The following is a 20,625-nucleotide window of genomic DNA, read 5'->3' on the forward strand; positions in this document are numbered from 1 at the left end:
GCTGAACTCTGTCCTCTTCAGCATCTTCATGTGTTCTGTACACCCACTGGTACAATCCCTTTCAAGAGACAGCAGCTTCAGCTATGACCTCAGTAAAAATGCCCAATCTCTCTGTGTTTGGGCTACAAAGCTAAATCTATCAATTTTGTATCACAGAATGTTAGGGGTTGGAAGGGACCTCGCGAGATCATTGAGTCCAACCCCCCTGCCAGAGCAGGACCACAGAATCTAGGGCAGATCACACAGATTCTGTGGTATCTTCTATGCTGGCTGAAGTATCAACATTCCACCAGCTTTCCTCTGAACTTCAGAGAAAATCTACATCAGTATCTGTGTGAACTTCTAGTTTTAGCAACAGTTAATAACATTTAGTGTATGAATTACCATACGTGTTATTTGTAAATGTTTTGCAACTACAGACAACTGTAATCAGCTCCCTCAGTTGCACGAGAATCTTGGCATGGGAATAAGTAAGTCAAATGAGACATGTATACATTGTTTTTCTGAATAGTCAGTGAGCATAAAAGCACAGAAGGGGAGGACAGAAGGGCAGGAATTAAGGTACTTCCTTTGAGGTTTTGTACTCATACCAGTGCTTCCTGTTGCCTGGTCCTGTAGGCTGTGAAGTGCTCCAGAACTTCCATATAATTTCCATGTGCTGCATTATTGCCATTAACTTTCAAAATACACTGCCCTGGATGAAGGCCTACAGCTGCAGCCTCAGAACCTGAAAAATCAACAGCAGAGGAGTTAAGACGGTAAGGCCATCTGACTGTGGAAGAGAAAACTGAAAGTTTGCCAAGGATTTCTGGTTAAGAAGAACCAGTTGAATGCTGTCATGGTTTTTGCTACTACGTACTTATTCCAAGAGCTTTGTTGTAGAAGCAAAACTTAATGAATTAATTCTTCATCTTTTTAATAGTGCTGGGAAAAAAACAGGACCTCCTAGATCTAAATGCATTCATGCTAGAAACAGAAATTCCTGTGGGAAATCATCTGGATTCTTACGTGGTCCTTCTAGCCTTATTGCATTAGCCGGGGTCTTGCTTAAAATGTAAACAGTTATATTTGTTTCAGCTTGTTACACTTGAAAAACACAGAACACTTGCATGTTATGCAATTTTCCATGGCCTGAGAAAAATACTATGAAGTACTTAAAACTACAGTAAGTCCAAAGTGCAATAACCAACTTCAGTGAATTTATTCCAGATTCATGTGAACAAGACTCAGACCCCAAACCCGCTCCTAGAAATCACCTAGAAAGGTGATTAATTTTTCTAAGGCACCATCATTTAAAAGGCAATTTGCCTTTTGCTAGCAAAATCCTGAAAAAGTACAATCTTTCTAGCTGGCACTTCCAGTTTGTACTCCTCAGACTGTCAAAGCGTGGCTATAGGTGCTGTTATGAACGAATAAATGTGTCTCTCCGAGAACGTTGTTGCATTTAGGTGCTGCCTGTTGTCGTTATACAAATTAGATATATATATCTGGATATAGGTATTTGTTCTGAAGGAAGGAAGTGGTACATGTCTGAAAGGTCGTATTTTCTGCATATGTTGAAAATAAAGTTACAGCTGTCCTCTACGTTTAGCTCAGTTAACATTTCAATCACGGAAGCAGTAAATATCTCTGTCAAACTGTGCTTTCTCCTTTTAAAAAGACCAAGGAAAGCAGTTCCCCTCTATCGTACGCTGGTTATTTATAGCAGTATGCGCCAATGTAAAGGGAGAAGTAGTCCTCAAGTCTTAAATCATACTTTGTGGTGTCCATTAAGAAACATGATCCGTCTCCCAACCTGCTGATCCCACAGCACAGTCAGAACTACAGTGATCCAGACTGTGGCTGACCACAGGCGAAAACATTGAGAAAGCAACAGACAGCATTACACACCTCAACTTTTCCTCAGCCACCTCAGTTTTATATTTTTATTCCTAGCTGCTATAAAGCTGTATCTTAGCAATCTTAGAAGAAACAAGGTTAGGTTCACTGAGCAAGTATATTTGTAGCTTGCACGAGCTCAAGCGATAAAGCTTTCTCAAAAGTCCTTCCGCAGCACCGTGCGTTGCGGCATCACCAAGTTTCTTCTACTGTAGAACGAAGCTATTCCTTGTCGGTGTTGACGGGATCAGTGACCAGACACAACACTCAGTTCATAATAATGACACCATTTTCTTAGACTGTGAGCACTCTGAGGCAGGAACTGTTTTGTTTTCTGTGCTTTAACACTTGGGTGTGAGCCTTCCCTTGGACAGGCGTTCCCGGTCCTTATGGTCACTGACGTAAGTTGTCAGAACTTCTTCAGAACCAGTCTGACAATGAAATCTGGACCTGTCTTAACTGAGATACACACACACACACACGCACTTTATATGCACATGTATATATATTGAGCTGTACTCCAAGCTTAACTGTACCACAGCTTTTCTGCTTACCTCTTCCTACTGCATGAACATACGGTGGTGCTGCTCCTCGTATCTGAAAACAAAGTGTTTCAGGACAATCTGGGATTTTAATAATCCTGCAGGTAAATAAAGGAGAAGAGAAAGTAGCATTTTAAATTAGGTTGCCAGAGCTCTGGGCAGTTCTAACAGCAGCTTTCCCTGGCGTTCACAACCATGTTTTGTATTAAAGAAAGCACCCATAATTTACAAATAAATAGACCTGAAGAAATCATTCACTCCATCTTCATTCTCCAAGGCAGATGCTAATTAAAATCTAGCACTTCAAAACTGGACAGAAATTTTCCATAGTATTTAAATTCATTTCCATTTCTAGGCAAACTTGGTGCAGCTGTGCTGACTTACATCAGCTGAGGATCTTTTCCATTAAAAAAAAAATAGACTGGACAAGACATCCTGGACTAGAATTCAGCATCAAGAGCCCATTGAGATGCTCAATTCTATGGCAAATTCTGAGATTGCAGAATCTAATGATTAACAAGACATTAACAGGGCCAAGCCTCATTATGAGATACAATTACGAACTGAAAAACTCTAAGGGCTAATATCGTTAGAGTAATCCAAAAATAAACCAAGCTTTAATATGGTGGAAATTGCTTTTCTTGGCACATACATTAGACTCTGAGAAGCTTCACACCTGAGACAGAATGATAGTTCTTGTGATTCAGTTCTGTTTGTGCACAAGGAAGCCAAAAGTTAACTGCAGTACAAGGAGAATACATCCTAACCTGTTCTAGAAGCAAAAAGTTCATTGCTAAAACAAGCCATGACTTGCATCTTTCCTTTATGTCATCTGTCTTCCTACTGAACAGCTTCTGCATAGCAAAGTGTTTACAGAGTTTGCACTACAAACTGTAGATGAGATATTCAGTAATTGACATTTCTAGATGAACTTCTCTGTCTGCCCATCTTGGCACTTACTCTTTTGATTTGATGGCTACCAGAAGCCTGAGTGGCCTTCGCGAGCAGAAGGACTGGTTTAAGATGGTTTCCACTTCTGAATACGGGCGTAGGAATATTAGGTCCTCATTGATGGAATAGATTTTTCTTCCTGTCTGCAGGCCAGCCATCTGCAAATGAAACAAACACCACAAAAAACTTTGGGTCATCGGCAGCATCTCTGGAAGTTCCGGCTCCAACGTTCAACTGCTCTCTAGTTAGGGACATTCCCTGGATTACTGTCATACGGAACACTCTATATACAGTGCTGGTTCATCAAATCATTTGTCAGTCTCCCTGAAAGTTGTCTCCATTTATGTAAAACAAAGAGATTCCACCAGTATCTGTATAAAAATGCCACTTATTTTGCAATGGATGTATCTTCATACTTTTCTGCTACATTTTTTTAACAACTATTAAAAAAGGAGACTATAAAAAATGGGGGGGGGTACAACACACTGAAAAACAGAGGACTATAAGTGACTGTAATACCCAGAGTGATACAGACGTGTGACCTCCCACCACTCACAGCTCAGGCACAAGGAGCCAAGGACACAGTTTCCAACGACTAGCCACGCAAAATCCATCTATACTTAGTCACATAAGTAAATGTAACCTGTTTTTAAGTGGTGAAAAACTGTATCTACTCTCCACAGCTGACAACATCCCCTGTGTACCTGTAAATAAAATCTTTTGTCTTTATTTTTTTTTCAAAATAATCTCTAAAATGGATAATAGGGATCAATAGCAATAGAGATCTTAAGATAGAATTTGACACACTTTGGTTTATAACTCAGTGGAAACTCCTGCTATGTGCATTTACTTACACTGATGAGTTTATTATAAAGTAATAATTATTAGGTAAATTTCCGAAGTCATTATATTTTAGGCCTGATTTTCTCAAGTACCTCATGTGCTTAATGTACGAGCAATTAGTTACACTCTTTGCATAGCTGCAATCATCCTGCCTGTGGGTGACCTCTTTATACTCCTAACTTCCTTCTTGTGTGTACAGGACACCTATCTGCACACATCAGCATAGCAAATCCATGAATGTGTGAGGTACCAAGTCACATAATAAAACCTACAAACTAGCAACGTTCGAATAAAAATCCGATACTCTACTGGGATATAACTAAGCAGTCTAAGGAAGATGAGACTGCGTATCTCTAACATTAAATACTCTACAGTGTCACAGAGCTCCTGAATCATGGATGCTCCTTGTGACAACTCACTGCAGTTGCCTGGATTCAGGCCACTGTTTTTTCCCAGATGCCAGCCGCTTGCTATTTGCTGTCCATCTGCATGGCCACTGGCCAAGTGGCTGCTTGTCGGACACGCTGTATTCAAACACCAGACATCTGCTCGACAGTTGGCTGCTCAGAGTAAGACGGCAACTGCACCTCCCAAAAGGATAAATTTTTTTCACTGTTGCTTCCTTCTGATGGAGCAATTTCACAGACCAGTTCCATTTTAAAAACCTCTGGGGATAAGTTCAGCTACAATTAACCTGCAAACGAGCTGGATTAGAAAGGAAGATGAGGAGACACTGACTTTCTGAAAGTCTTTGTGAAGACACATGAGCTTGGGACAGGCATGGGATGTGCCACAGTCCACATGTGACTTTTTGTAACCCTCCATCTAGGTGAGCTGAGCAAGTGCTGACAGTCACAGGAGCATGGGGGGACAATTCCCACAGTAAGAGTCCTGGGCTAAGAGCTGCTCATCATGCAGGATCAGGAGAGAAAATGCATGAGTAGTGTCTGCTACAGCACCGTTCTATCTAAGGGCCAAAACCAAGAAGTTGAATACTCATATCAGGCAAAAGAGTTCTCACACTGCGGTTCAGGTACGCTATCAGTGCAGGAATTCCATGTTCCTGCAATTCTTTTCTTAACAACTTTTAAACACAGTTTGGCAACTATTTCTGGCACAGGCAAATCTAACAGCTCACAAAACAGCTTCTAAAAAATCTTGAGAAGGCAAAATGACACTAAGAATAGAAAGAACAGTGCTTGACAATCTTAATTTTGAATAAAAATCCCAAAGACGCTTGTTGCACATGCAGGAAGTTCGCTGCTGTGTGCTGCCACAAGACAAACACGAAAATTTTGTGCCAGGTGCACTAGGAAGAAGTGATTACAATCCCAGATTCAAACAGAAGGTGTTAATCCTGAAAAAAATCCATGGAACTAATAGACTTTTTTCCCACCTAATTGGTGAACCCAGAAACTTACTCTGGCCCAAAGTGTGACAGTCCCAATGAATGCATTATACTGTGATGGGCACTGCGAAGTAAAGCTGCACGTCTTAATTCTTGTCCCTCAAGAGTGTGACAGCAGGCATATGGTCTCTAAATAGCCTGCAGCTGCAGAGCCACACAGAACAACATGCTGGATAACTTTCTGGTGTCAAAAAGCAATTAAGAAAGTCTAAGAATGCAACGAAACACATTACTGTTGGACCTCAGGTCTTTGCAGAATGAGCTGACAACCCTCTGGTTCAGAGAGATGCAGGTTTAGTTATTTTCTGGAGCAATATTTTAAGTTCAAATTGAAAAGACGGGCTCATAGACAGATGGTTTGTCTTGGAAGATCAAGAAAAAGATTCCTTAGAAAATTGTGTGCTTCTGCTGTCTTGAAACACAACAGATTTGCAGGATATTCCACAGGCATCCAGCCAAAGAAAGGGCAGAAGGATTATCTGTCAGGCAATGGTTTACAGCAGAGGTTTAGATTAATAAAATTTGTGGCCAACTTATGTTGATTTTGAGCACAAGGTAGAGCATAGGATTGGTTTCTTTGATGACCATAAAAAGAATGAGAATCAGGAATACTAAAATAATTCTAATATTAAACTTCAGTTCAAAATTCCTTCTTGTTTGACGTTCCCAACTTGCTAAAATCAGTTTGTCCACTTCAGTTGTTTGCATGGGGCAAGTTATCCAAGAGCTATCTGTGGCCTGAAGCCATGACCAAAAAATGAATGTGGACATTAACAATATTCTGTTATGGTTGTCGTGGACATTTATCTAGAAGTACTGCCTGTGTGCTGCCACAGTTTACCATGAGACCTCATTTAGCCCTCCCATATATTCACAGGTGCTAAAAGGCATCTAGCTATCTCTTTAAAAAATAAACTTTCAGTCTGTCTGTGCCTTATTTCAGTAAACGGAGGATCACACTGTGTTATCCACTCAGGGAGATAAACGAGTGCATGCATTTTAAGGGAAAAATATTACAAAACATAAAATACAGCTTTCACTCGCATAAACCTGTTTCTAACTGAACACCTTTGCTATCGCAAAAGAAATGTTACTTTCCTTTCCTGCACAAATTTCAGCTGCTAATGAACCTGAGGCATGCTAACATCATGCAGATACTGCTGTTGTCCTTTCACTACCAAAAAATATTCAGCAAGTCATCCAAAGATGCCAAAACACTTAGCAATTTACAGAAAGTTTGATACCATGGGAATTATAGAAGATACCCAATTTCCTACTAGCTACCTTGAAAACAAAAAAGTCTTTAAAAGGATGGGGTTTTACCTTTTCAAAGCACTGAAATATTCTTAGGTACCACAGCCAAAATATTTACAAATGTCAGGTCTTACCTCTGCAGAAGACCCTCGTCGAACTGACTTCACCACAACTGCTTTGTTCTTTTCTTCTATGTCAAATCCATAGTCATCCTCTTCTGGTAAAATCTTAAAAAAAAAAGCAGAAGGTAATGCTCCATAAATATGCAGTTAGCCAAATAGCTGAGGGACAGAGATGAGAAATTGGAGTTTTCAGTGTAACTCGTGATTCACATAGACTTGTGTCTCTCAAGGCTGAAAGGAACTACTAAGTCTGTTGGTCTGATCTCCTACATAACATAAGCCATAAAATTTAACCTAGTTCCTTTTGCATTAAGCCCTTACTATACTAAAGCAGAATTTCCAGAAAGTTATCGAGTTACGACCTGAAGTTTTTAAACAGAATCTATTCCTGCCCTTGAGAGTTTGTTCCAATGATAATCAACTCTGCTATTAGAAACTGCATTTGATTTTAACTTCTAGCCCTTCATTAGATCTTTCACTTTTAGATTACAGAACACATCAATATTCAGTATCCTCCATTAGTGAACTTACAGATCAAAGTGTAGTCATTTATTTATTTTTTAAAATACATCCCACATACCCAATAATGAACAATCTATGAATCCATCTTAGCTATTAGTTTCAGCTAAATTGTTATCAATAATACTATACACTACATAAATCTGCATCATAACACTCAGTCTGCTGGATAAAATTCCGGATGATCAGTGAGAGAGCAATTGGTGACATCTATAGCTCCTTCCTCTAGAGAACAGGCATGTAAGCTTTGTGTTAAGGGAAAAACAGAAGACTCGGGTCATGTGCTCAGTTCACACCTTTCATAGTTGACAGAAGACTTGGTAGCTCTCACTGCTGAGAATCTGCTTCCTCTTATTTACACTGAGTTCACACAGACCTGCCTTATAAATATCTTTTAAAATACTATCAATCATTACAAATATGTGTTTTGCTCATCCTTTTCTAGTGGTTTATTAACAATGAAAAAAAAGCTTAACAAGTCATTTTCCATTTTAAAAAAATCAGGCAAGCTTGGCTGCTGGTAAATGGACAAGTGGAAATTCTACCTGATAAACATCTTGCATGTGAGCAAACAGTACACATTGAAGAGCCATCTGATAAATTAGAACTAAGCTAAAAAGAAAAATAAAGCTATCTATAATCTAGCATGTACCTGGGGGAAAAAAATTACTGAGAATTATTTCCTTGATTCTGATGATTCCTGAACTATCTTAAAACATTGTCCTTTTTCTCTTTAAGTCAATGCCATCAATTTATAAGCTTCGTCCTTTTACAGGAATTCACCTTAGAAAAAAAAATAATTAGTATCATCCTTTCCTGCAGAAGCCATACAGCCATGTTAAAATAATGCATGACATAATACATTTGCAGGAAAAAATTCCTCATCAGATGACGTTCAGATTAAATGACAGACTGGAACGTAAAAACACAAACTTAAATGGTATCTTGGATGCAGCTACCGTTACTATGTATGAAGATCTTTTATATACTATTATTTTTATAACCTACTGTTCTCTGTTCATTAGTTGTGCAAAAATGTATTGTTTGAAAGGAAAAAAACAAAATACTTTTAAGAAAACCCAAGTGCATCAACATTAGGAGCTCTATCACCATGTTGTAAAGAAAGAAATCTCACATTGTCTGGTACTGGGGACACTCTCTTACAAAACGGGAGATTATAAATAATATTCAATATGCAGTACCTGGAGAAGGCAATGATTCATTCTTTATTATAAAGCAGTAATACCTTGCAATTCCACAGCTGAACACCATTCACCCCTAAGGAGTCAAAAGCAATTAACTAACTTGCCACCTACAAGAATTATTTCTGTGCCCCTGAAATCCAATCAGTTTTTTTCAAATGCAACGCAGCAGCTGTTTAATCTTGAAAGACGACCATGTTAAAAAATCAGACCGTATGAGAAATAAGTGTGTTTAATCAAAACCAGAACATATTCAGAGATAATTTTGGCAGAGTGGGGAAGGAGGGGGAGTGGGGAGATGAACAACTGTGCCACGAATGGTCTGTTACACCTCAGCTCTAGGGGACAGCAGCAGCAGAAGAGGCAGCATCACCCATCATTTCCTAAGCTGGGGTCCAGCACACACGCACGTCCTCTCACTGCCTCCCCTAGAGCTCTCCAGCGTAAACTCCTCTCTGATGGACACACCTGAACAGTCTGCCTTGGTTCAGAACTTCTTGAGGAGCAGTGACTGATCAGGTAACATCAAGTCTGAATGCTTCATGAGGTTTCTGCAGGCCTCAGCAGCCTCCATTTGAAGGGAGCGATGTTCCTGCCACCTCATGTCCCAGGTTGGTCCAGCCTCCCCAGCCTTTCAACAGCCCACAGCTCTGGGGCAACAGAGCAAAAACTGAGATGGCGAAACCTCTTTGCAATGAGAAGCTCCAGAATCTAGGGCACTCCTACTGTTACTACCTTTAAAGGTATGTTTTTGCCACGTTAGCAAAATAGGCTCAATATATACAAAATGACTCAAAAGTTGCTTCTGGTTTGCGAGCTTTGAAATTAAGCACTGAAACGGAACAGTTCATTTTGAACAGTGAAAGGTTTACAGCCCAAAGGATGTTCTCCATTTCAGAGTTCACTGCAATTTTTAGTATCCAAATCCACTCAGAGCCCTTATCTGGCCACATACACCTGGATGACGGATGCTCTTGTTACTGACTGCCAGCCCGTCTCCTTGGGAGATCAGGAATCCCCAGAGGATGGGCTCTTATTAGTGGCTCTCTTCCCAGGGGTGTTTTAAATCAAAGATTTGAATTCTCAAGCTACATTAGACTGTGGTACGCTAGTATAATGAAGAACAAAGGGAAATCTCTTTTTTGCCCTCTCTGTTGAAATTTTGCAGAGTTAGGTCATTTTATATTAGAAAAACACATGAAAATAATTCCCCTAGAATGATTAAAGATGGAAGAGATTTTTATTAAGGACCATATGAGTAATACAAATTACTATTATTTACTTATGATTAGGAGAAATGTGTTCTACATTTTTATAAGAATTCTAAGTTGAACGCTAAGTTTATTGGATTAGTTGGTTTAAAACAGAAAAGACATGAAATCAAATTATAATACTACCTATTCCCTAAAAATTTGATATCTGAAGTGCTGAATTATAAAGGCACTTTCACTTTCAAAGCTAATTCTAAACGCAACATCAGTAGCAAAGCCCTATGGACAGATGAGAGTTAGTATCCTAATTTTCAGACGGTAAACTGAGGCATGGAGTGATTTACGGTGACACAGTGAATTCATGTGAGAAGTTAAATTAGAACCCAGGCAGCTCTGACTTCTGTGCTCAAATCCCTGACTTCCACAAACAGGCTACAGTTCTCAGGGCCCTGTAGGAGCTGAATTCCAGGACATGTCTGTGAACTCCAGTGGGACACAGCAGCTACTCTCTCTTGCAGCTACTGCCACACACTACTGAGAATAAGAAATATGGGATATCCTGGAGGAATGTAGGAGATATCACAGGTCTGGAAAGTTGAGGAGGTTTAGATTTACAGTCCAGATCTCCAATCCAGCCTGACCGTTCTGAGAATGCTGCATAAAATGTACACAGGCATCACCTTCAGAGATCACTGGAAATGCTTTTCTTCTGACATCAGGGAAGTGACCCACTAGAGCCTCCTGGGGACTCCAGCGCTGTGTGAGCAATAACCTCAGCGGCAGCTTCCATGGAGGCCCATGTTTGCAGGCAACTGTCCCTGTCCGGTACTCAGCTCCAAGCTACCGGCTTCCATCTGTGTTGTGGCTGGCTCGGGCTAACAAGCAGAGGTGCTGATCACAAGTTAACAGCACCCTGCAGTAACCAAGTCACAATGCTTGGAGTCAATCCAAAATCCAAATTCTCTTCAACTATGCAAAGAATGTTGTATATTTTTTCATTCTGTCAAGATTTATGTCCTTCAATGAGAAGCAATTGCACAAACAAATGAGTATTAAATTTTGTTGAAGTGCATTTTTTCAGATGGAAAGCACTTTTTTCCTTGGGATTTCTAATGATACATTTGCCAAAGTTTCTGTTGTCTGTTTTCAAGGGAGAGCTCTCCTGTGATAGTGCAAACTTAGAGGAAGGGGGTGGAGGAAGCTGTCCATTAAACAGCTAGGATTTCACGGCAGTAGAAAAGCATGTTCCAAAACCAGCGCTGAGGAAATTCCATTAAACTTCCTACGGTGAGATCAGGGGATGGGAAGGATCAGTGCCCTGTCATGAGTATGAAGAGGCAAACTGTGATGTTCCACAAACAGTAAAGCTGCAAGATTCCAGTTCTCGTAATTGCTAAACACAGAATAAAATAGAAGCCAGGCACAAATGTTTCTGTGGGTAAGTGTAACGCATTTACTGTACTGCTATTTGTGAGGGATTCTTCACAAACATTCAGGGGACTGCCGATTTATTTGTGAAAATGAAGGCAACTCATAACTTTAGCATGACTACTACTCACTTAACAAAAATCTGTGCCCTCTCAGTAGGAGATTCCTTACTCAGCATGTGCTGTCCATTTCTGATTGTTTGCTTTTTGAGGTGGGACTTTATTTTGACAGAGGCTGACTGATGCACTTCAAAATATTAAAATTATTCCTGTTGCAAGTATTTCAATTACTAAATTAAGGAGTGATTGTGAGGATCAAATAGGGATTAAGATTAATCATTAGTAAACAGTCCATGTGTAAAGTTTGTTCTGTCTCTTTAGTGAATACTATTAATTATTACATTAACAGAAAATGGTATCAAAGAACTTGAAATCGTCACTTTACAGCTAACATATTACTGTTGAGTTTCAGCATTTTTACAGAAGTGCTTGGAACTGACAGAAAAATGTAGGAGAGACATACTAGTCAATCTGTTTCCTCAAACTGTCTTGTCTTGATAAGGTGGGAAATTAAAAATGCCTGAACAATGGCAGTTCCCACCAACTTACATGAAACCGATCTTTGAGTGCTTTGCAAATCATAATTAAAAAACACCCACGAAGTTTATCACCTCTTAACTGCCTCTCTTTATTCAACAGCTCTTCATGAGGATAATCCTATTAATCTGACAGTCCAGTCTCTGGCATGGATACACAGAGGAATAATTTTGAGGGACCATGGTGCTTTAAATATTATTTCTGGACATTGAGACAAACACGGTTTGGTCTCCTGGGAGACAAGACAACAGTGAGACAGTGAAGTCTGTATGAACCACAGGAAAAAAAATCCCATATAACTGACCTCTGGATCTTTTCCAGCAATTCTACTTCTGTAGTTTCTGACTCAAGATTTTATCCTGTTCCTGTATTCTGCCAGTGTTCAAAGGGAGAAAAAGATGTATCCGGAGCCACCGGCTGTAAACAAAGGCTCTCAGAACAAAGAGTTTGCACCAATCCAACTATCAATTTCAAACAGCATCAGATTAATGCCAGTGCTGTGAGGACTGTGATGGCATTCAGTGAGGTGGGAATCTGGAGATAACAGTTACATTGCAAAAGCATGAACATAAAGAACAGTAGTTTTTGGAAAACTGTTTCCATAAAGCAAAGCTGATACTTGATCCAGTAATGCAGGACATGTTCGTATCGCTTAGACAATGATGCCTGAAATATCTGCGTTCTTATCAGTCTTTTAACTTGCATCTTCCTCACTCACAAGGATGTTTAAAAACCAACACTGTGGTGCCTGACTCTGTGAACTCAAGGAACATGTGGTGCCTGCTAAGACAACACCTGCAGCCCCCAGCTCATGTCCAGACTCTCTCAAGGGCTTCATGGGAATAGAAAGGGGTTGGGCTGTGAACTGGAGGAAATGGGTCACGTCTCTAAGTCTTCCTCTTTACCTGAGACTTACCAAAACCAGGCAGGAACTTACTTGGATTTGCACGTGTGAGTGTGTGTTGTAAATCCAAAGCTCTTAGGTAGTGCAGTAGGATGGTCACATGCTGGAGAAGGGAGCCTGCAACATTCAGATTTCCCTTGCTCCTAGAATAAGCTATTCAGCCCACCCAGCTAGAAAAATCAGAGCTACAGAATTTGGAGCTCTACAGCAAAGTAACACAAGTATTAGTATTTATGCAGCGAAGAAAAGTCTAGCTACAGGGGTAATACCCCATTTTAATTCTACTCTATCATAATTTTCCTTCTCATTCTCCTCTAGTATAAAACAGTACCACTTTCACAGAAATATCAGGGTATATATTAACATGTTTCTTACCAGAAGCCTCGTTCCCAGGATGTTTTCCACGAGTTTGAAGTCATTACGTAATTGTTTGCTCTTGCAACTGGTGCCTTCCATCTCCTCATCAGCATAAAAGCGGAAATATAAGGATTCATCCTTAAATTCACTTTTCTCCAGGACTGGAAACAACATACATGAAATACACACATGCATTTACACAGAGAAAGAAACAGAGAAACACAGAAGAAAGTTAAAGGAAATCATGAATATTTCTCCAGTCTTTACAGAACAAAGAATAGATGCATCCCTATCAGTCAGCTATTCAGCTCTATATTTTTAAGATGATACCATATTTTAGGAGTATTCTTCTCTTCACAGTGCATGGTAATCCATGATTTACCTCCTTGGCATGTTGAATGCATATAAAATGCAAAAGATCTTCTTGGAAGAAAAATGTTACTAGAAACTTTATGTTCCTTTCTCATTTCAGAATGAATACCGTAAGCTATAAAAGGAGCAAAGAGGAGTAAAATGGCTCTTTAAAGGTAAATGAGATGGCTAAAAAGGAATTGAGAAGGAAGTGAGATACTATAAAATTCTGGTACATGTGACAAAGTTCTTTACCACATTTTCAAATATGAAACCTGGGGGTTTCAAATAAAAGCAGTAAGTGACAATTTTAAAACTTGAGGAGTAACTTCTTCATCTACTTATGTAAAGGAACTCTTGCCAAAAGATGCTATGAATGCCAGAAGTTTACATAGGCTCAAAACAGATGGAGTTCTTTAAAGAACTTACATTGTTATCAAGTACTATGCAAATCCCTATTAGTTATTCACAATAACCTGATCTCAAAAACACTATTCAAAATATGGTGAGCAAATGTTATTTATTACTAAAACTCAATGTCTCATTGGACAAATTATGTTTTACTCTTAAGACTTTGTTTGATACTGATGGCGATGTGGTCTGTTTACTTTCCCAGTTTAGCAGCAGCCTCACAGAGGACAGGTGCCTAACTTGGCAGTCTGGCACTTCAGACTGGGAAGCTTCAGAGGTTCAGAACTCGGGATTGGTCTTGATGTCCAAGTGGCAAGAATTAGGCAATTCTACTTTTGTAGATGTCTCTGACATTTCTTGGTGACATTTGAGAACAGTACTTGGCCCGTGCATTGGTCTGACGGCTCTGAAAGAGATGCAGTGAAAAAACGTGCACCTTCTAGCTGGTCTAATCACTTCAGGGCTCACCGTAACTATTAGCTAGGGGATTCACTTGGGAAGGTACTAGGCTTAGACATCTCGTGTAAGCATGAAGACTGATTTTTAGAAGGACCTGCTGGGATGCCTGCAACTGTATACATGTCAGCATGTCTGGCACAGCCTACAGAAAAGAGATTTTCCGACAGTCAGCTAATCTGACTGATGTAGGAGCTCCTTTAATTGGCTGTGGGAAGTAACACCGATGCATTACCATGATGCATGAAGCCATTATTGCAGAGTCCAACACCCAGTGCGACAGCTTCCTCTCGCGTCTGACAGTCTCCCTAGAAACAAGAGGATAAATATTACACCTCAGACAACTTCCTAAGCTAAATTACTCCCCTTCCCCGCTGCATAGCCTGTGGCTCTGATATTAGCAGGATGCTCTTTGTAGGGAACAATAACAAGAAATTAAATAGCTACCCCGTTGCCCAAATCTCACTCATTCCTATATATAGCACTTCTTGCCTCCTACATGAACTAGGAGGAAAAAGGCCAGGATTCTAGAAAGTAGTTGTTTAACCCACAAAGTGACATAATTTATCTCAATGTAAAGATGTTTTATTTGCAATCACAGTGTTGGACTTTAGGACTCATTAGCCATAGACAGTAAAACTCATTCTCAGAGACAGAAGTTGAGAGATCATATTTATATTCAACCAAAGGGAGAAAAACCTCAGTAAACGCAGGGTACGTGAACTCCAAAGGTCAGACTGTTTAAAACTGCAGTGGCACTCCTTTCTTACACAGCAGACCTATGAAAAATGGCTTCAGTTTCTCACTACCTGAAGCTTTGAGTGTAGTATTTCAAAACAGGTACCAAAGGTGACTTGCAAATTTACAAGTTTATCTGAAATGGCAGCATTAAGTTTTGCATTTACAAGTCAGTTAAATACAAGAAATGCTTATTTTTCTCTATGTATCTGCTGATTTGCAGCCACAAGTGAAGACTTCATGCTGGTGTACTTTTTAGGCAGAACTACAAGTTGGAAATAGTGCTGTTAAAAATTAGGAGGCACTATTGGTCTTACCCAGATGGAAGAACAATGGTAACACTGGTCACTTGATGCAAGATTACCTGGTTCCCAGTCCCCAAAAGGGCACACGAGAACCCGAGACCTGCTGTCGCACTGAGCCACTTGGTGAGCTCCTTCCAGCAGGCAGGGGACCTGCTGCTTTGGCAGAGCAGTGATTGCAGACTATCACTTCCAGTCCCACCAAGTTAGAGGCTGTACCCTGTACAGGTATTACGCCTCCTTTCCCAGCCCCCACTTGGAGAAGGAGATACCCTGACGCTCTAGCAGCAGCTGCAGAGCAGCGCACTGACTTCGTTTCAAGCAAACCAGCTTGCAGCCCAAGAGCCCTCTGATCTCGTCAGTAGAACACCAGTCCTGCTTTGAGTCCTGCTAAGGAGAGCAGGAGCTATTTGCCAGGCAAAGAACATCGCTCTGGTGTAAAGATACTATTTAAATACAGGATAAAACAGGACCAGCTCTTGCCAACCAGCAGTGCCACTGGCTCTTGTTAAAAAGACTTCCTGAGAACACAAAAAGGCACAGCAATAACAAATTAAGAACTCAATACTGCTGTCTTGGTAGGGAAAAGACCAAGGCAGTTCTGGATGAACCACATTATGTAAGCACACAAGGGAAGTCAAGAAAAGGGCTTTAATAAACCTGAAGTTTAACTTTTACTATAAACTATTTTCAATTCTTTTAAGTCCTTCCTCATATTCAACATCCTATCATGTGACAATTCTCAACACTCACTTTGTGTTCTTCATGGGATAAACGGGTAGTTTATTTTACAGAGGTTAAGATTTAAAAATCTAATTTATTCTTTCAACTGTAAATAAACGGTAGGAAAAATGCCTTCTAATGTTACTCTCTCAACCTTTAGGAATCTACTTTTGTTTTAGGCAAAATAATCTGTGTAGGAGGGCTTTAAACCAGACTTGGCTACTCCTAATGATGTTAACTTGGCCTCAAAACATTCCCCTAGCAAAACAGCATTCTCCTATTACAAAATATAACTTAAAACAGATCATTTCAGCTCATCTGTAAGTACTTCTAAATATTATGTAGCAATTTGCCAAATACATTGAAAGCAGTAACAAAAATCTTAAGAAAAAAGAACCACTTACAGTCAACAATCTTGGCAGAATGTGTCTCACAACTTTTTCAACCAGAAATTGGATGTGAAATTAGACAATACTAGTTTTGACAAAGTAATTCAGGTTTATTCCAACATAATCACTGAATTTTAGTTGGCAGAATTAGAGAAACAGTTTACAGCCAGTGAAGAATCATGTCCAGAGCACACTATTATTATTACTATTACTACTGCCACCATTACTATTATTATTATGATTGTTGTTGCTGTTGTCTGTTTCTGGTAGCGATATGATGTCTAAAGCCCGAATCATGGTCCCTGGCTAATTGCTTTGAGATGCGTAAGCCCAGCAATTAAGTGTCTGACCCAGATTGTTTACAACCCACATGTAGGAGAAAAGAAAGCAGAGGAACACTTAAGAACAGCAGCCAAACCACTTTTAAATATTTGTTGGTATCATGGAAAAAGAGAGCTTCAAGATTAAGTCCTCATTCCAAGTGGGAAGAGAGTCTAAGGCAGTGCAATGCATAGAGGTGCAACATACGCTGCAACAGAAAGAAGGAATGAGTGGATGGATGGGTGGGTGGATGGATGGATGGATGGATGGATGGAAAGAGGGAAGAAACCCACTGGAGTAAAACACCTGAACAATCTTGCCAGCAGATTTTTATTTTGCTTTTGTTCCTTTACTTCCATTTTATCTTTCATAAAAGTGGCATTTTAAGTTAGGACTGGGAATTCAACTGGCAGTGTTTTATCACAGATAATTTCTGGACATCTGGATATAAATCTTCAGCGAGATGACAAAAGTACTGTTTTTGTGGCAGTACAGTCTTTCAGTGCATCCTCAGCAGCACCTCAGATTCTGTGAAGCACAAGAGCTCTGAGATTTATGAGGCTTGTGTTCCTCTTTGTTCTCAGCCTACTGCCAGTGGGAAAAAGATCAGGTTGTAAAATGAAGTTTAGAGGGTCCAGAATCAATGAAAAAATAAGCCTCTCCCCTTCCAGGATTATCTCTAAATATACTTAGGGACCATAATATAATTCACAGACACTTTCAGTCTAAATCCACAGATATGGATCAGATATTTCTCCTTTCAATCTCTGACTGCTGAAAGCATTTCTCTGTTACACTCAAGAGGTCACTAAAGTAATGCTTTCGGAGAACTCTAATAGAGCATTATGTTTTCCAGGATTTGACTTTGTGCTTCTAGAAGAGGCATAAACACTTCTATCTCCAATCAGTGCTCATGGTCACGTATGCTTCCCTTCACCATCACACTTAATGCTTTATTGTACTGTCTTATGTACAATTTACGTAAGACATATTACAGGGAAAACTGCAATAGGATCCAGCTATTGCAGAGAGCTATAAAAAATAAAAAGATATCAAGCAAATTCAGGATTAAATCTCCACATCATTAGCAAATCCCTTGACCATCCTCTCTCACATGCAAAAACTCCCTGTAGCGTATCATCTGTGCTAACATATCACAGGGCACTTACTAATAAACCTGATAATAAACCTGACAGTCTGAGACACTCAGCTCCTGTAGATTCCTCATGTCTAACAGAGCCACAAATGCACATCTACTAATAGTGCTCTTAGTGCCTTTCCAGTCCCAGACTCTGTGTGCACACAATACACAGGGGATAATAACATAACACATTTGAATACAACTGTTCAAACATACACAAGATTAAGCTTTATTGAGGATCCAGCTTAACTCTTGTCAGAAGTCTAATAGCCAACAATTTCCAGGTAGAAGGACCAGGGTACACAACACAATTGACACAATTTCTTTGGTTGTAAAAAAAATTGTATTTTTTTGCTCTAGTCTTACAAATATTTGTAAAGGTCAAGGAAATGAAAACCAGTCTTCTTATTAGATACGGCTCCCACTAGCATTTATAGTCTAAATTGCAAACAGAAATGAGAGAGACTACTCTTCAAGATAGTCACTCAATGTCACTTAATCCAACAGAAACAACAGTCCTCGCTTCTTTTGTGCACCATTTCTAAACTAAATTCATGATGTAAATTGATTGCCAGAAGCAAAAATACATATACCCCAGCATTTCTGTGCAACAGGTTGTTATCAGATCAGACACCAAGTTTTTCAAGCAGAGATGCCTAAAGGTACATGTTTGAGCAGTTAAGTAAACACACTACTCCGCAAAAAGCTGAGGGTTCATTAGCTCCCACTAAACTCTGTTGTTAGTTGATATAGCCAAAGTGTGAATGTTTATTAGAAAATAGTTCTGTCTAGTAAGAAAGCTCCAAGCAAACCCTCATAAAAACTACTACTTGCAATGAGCAAAGATTGATTTAGGCCTACAGAGAGGAATTCTTCTAAGTCATAGACAGCGATTTAAATGTTTGACGATGTGCCCCTTTAAGGGAGCACAGAAAAGACTTCCCTCATCTTTGCATGTGTATACACCTAAGTATGCACACATATACACAAGATAAATTACAGAGCCTTCTATGACTCCATATCTGGCTTTAGTACATTCTAGCTCAATCTTAATGTAAAGCTCGTTAACCAGGAGAACTAGCAGCCACATTAACCTACCAGAGTGAAGAAAAATGGGGAAGGAAACAAACTTTCTTTTCCAGACCAAGAGCTCATGTTTTAGGTTCCTATCTGAGTCCTTGTACTGCCAGCTCTATGATTAACTATTAGACTGACCATATTAGCCTGACTACATCTCTCTTCTGTGGCCAAAGCAGACCTTTCTTCCCCCCTCAGCTTTCCATGAAGAAGACCCAGTTAAATCACACGTAACTGATATGACAACCTCAGCTACAAATACCCTTGCTCTCCTCTATGCTCTTAACAGGAAAACAATTGACTACTCTATACTCAATCAGTTATTTGCACAGAACTACCTTAAATCATACCAATCTGACTAATGTAGGAGAACATCAAATGCAATTGCAGGAAACACTTCTGAGGGACAACATCCCAGGCTGTCAGAGGTCTGATTCCCATTCAAACTAGCCTCCCTTTATGTCATTTGGGCAGCACTGGACTTAATGTGACTGTGAATTAGACCATCATTTAAGACAAAACCAAAATGCGCAGTTGACTCTATGATGATGAGCAACCTGGCCCCCTCTCCCTCTAGAGTGCTTTAGTCTATCAAAACTAAATTTTTAACTTCCCAAGCTACAGGCTCTTCTCTGTAATTACAAGGGGAGTGTGGGGTAATTACAACTTCTAAAGACAACTGTGCAGTTGTTGGTGTAACACTCTGTGTTTTTCAACAAAATTGTACCACACCTATGCTACATTAAATGAAATCAGCATTGCTTTAAATGTCTTCCAAAAATCACAAGAAATACAAAAGATCCTCCAGAACATCCAGTTCACCACTCCTAGGGCTAAAAAAGAACTTTCTTCCCCTTTATGCTGCCAAGTAACATTTTCAACAAATGAACAATAACAGAAAGCGTAAGATTTTAAGTTCAAAGGGTCAGAATATGTTTAATTGTGTTGCAATATTCTTGGATGTGCTTGGACTTGATGATCTTAAAGGTCTCAACCAACCGAAGAGATTCTGTGATTCTTTAGATAAATGTTTATTATTTACTTCTAAATGGAACTGAAAATTTAAGCTCCTTGTCAAAGACATTGGTATATTAAAATTTTCTTACCTGTGCAATAAGCCAATCTACAAGTTTACTTGCAGGGATTACTGATTTGTAGGTCTTCAGGTGGTAGTCACGGTCTCTAATTAAGAAAGAGAATTTCAAGAAAATCAGGAAAAAAAGGTAAACATTTCTTTTACACTCCAAACCCATATATACTATTGTGACCTGCTATTGAGGAAAGAAGAAGAATTATAGATGGGAGGGAATAAATGAGACTCTCAGTCACAAATAAGTAAGACAAAGAAGCAGATACCCCTTTTCTCTGAAGAAACGAATAGTTTGTAAACTTTTCTAACAACTTGAATTGGGAAGATATTTCAGACTAATACAGAGCAAATTTATTTCAAATTTCTCTAGATGTTGTTTCAAACCATTTTCAGTGACCTCATATTCCTGCT

At 39.5% G+C, this 20,625-nt stretch overlaps 1 protein-coding gene across 1 annotated transcript in view; it reads right to left on the reverse strand.

The window, feature by feature from the left end:
• Window positions 1-20,625, reverse strand: part of PREX1 (phosphatidylinositol-3,4,5-trisphosphate-dependent Rac exchange factor 1) — a gene marked incomplete at its 5' end in the record, with an annotated part of 92,429 nt that overhangs the window by 21,723 nt on the left and 50,081 nt on the right. Inside the window, 8 exons of the mRNA XM_009878870.1 lie at window positions 8-58; window positions 591-727; window positions 2,433-2,518; window positions 3,381-3,529; window positions 7,011-7,103; window positions 13,234-13,376; window positions 14,669-14,741; window positions 20,231-20,306. Of these exons, the coding sequence (XP_009877172.1) occupies window positions 8-58; window positions 591-727; window positions 2,433-2,518; window positions 3,381-3,529; window positions 7,011-7,103; window positions 13,234-13,376; window positions 14,669-14,741; window positions 20,231-20,306 (808 nt within the window). The remainder of the gene's footprint in view (window positions 1-7; window positions 59-590; window positions 728-2,432; window positions 2,519-3,380; window positions 3,530-7,010; window positions 7,104-13,233; window positions 13,377-14,668; window positions 14,742-20,230; window positions 20,307-20,625) is intronic.

The sequence above is a fragment of the Apaloderma vittatum genome, unplaced genomic scaffold (genome assembly GCF_000703405.1).
Source record: "Apaloderma vittatum isolate BGI_N311 unplaced genomic scaffold, ASM70340v1 scaffold6151, whole genome shotgun sequence".
Taxonomy (NCBI): Eukaryota; Metazoa; Chordata; class Aves; order Trogoniformes; family Trogonidae; genus Apaloderma; species Apaloderma vittatum.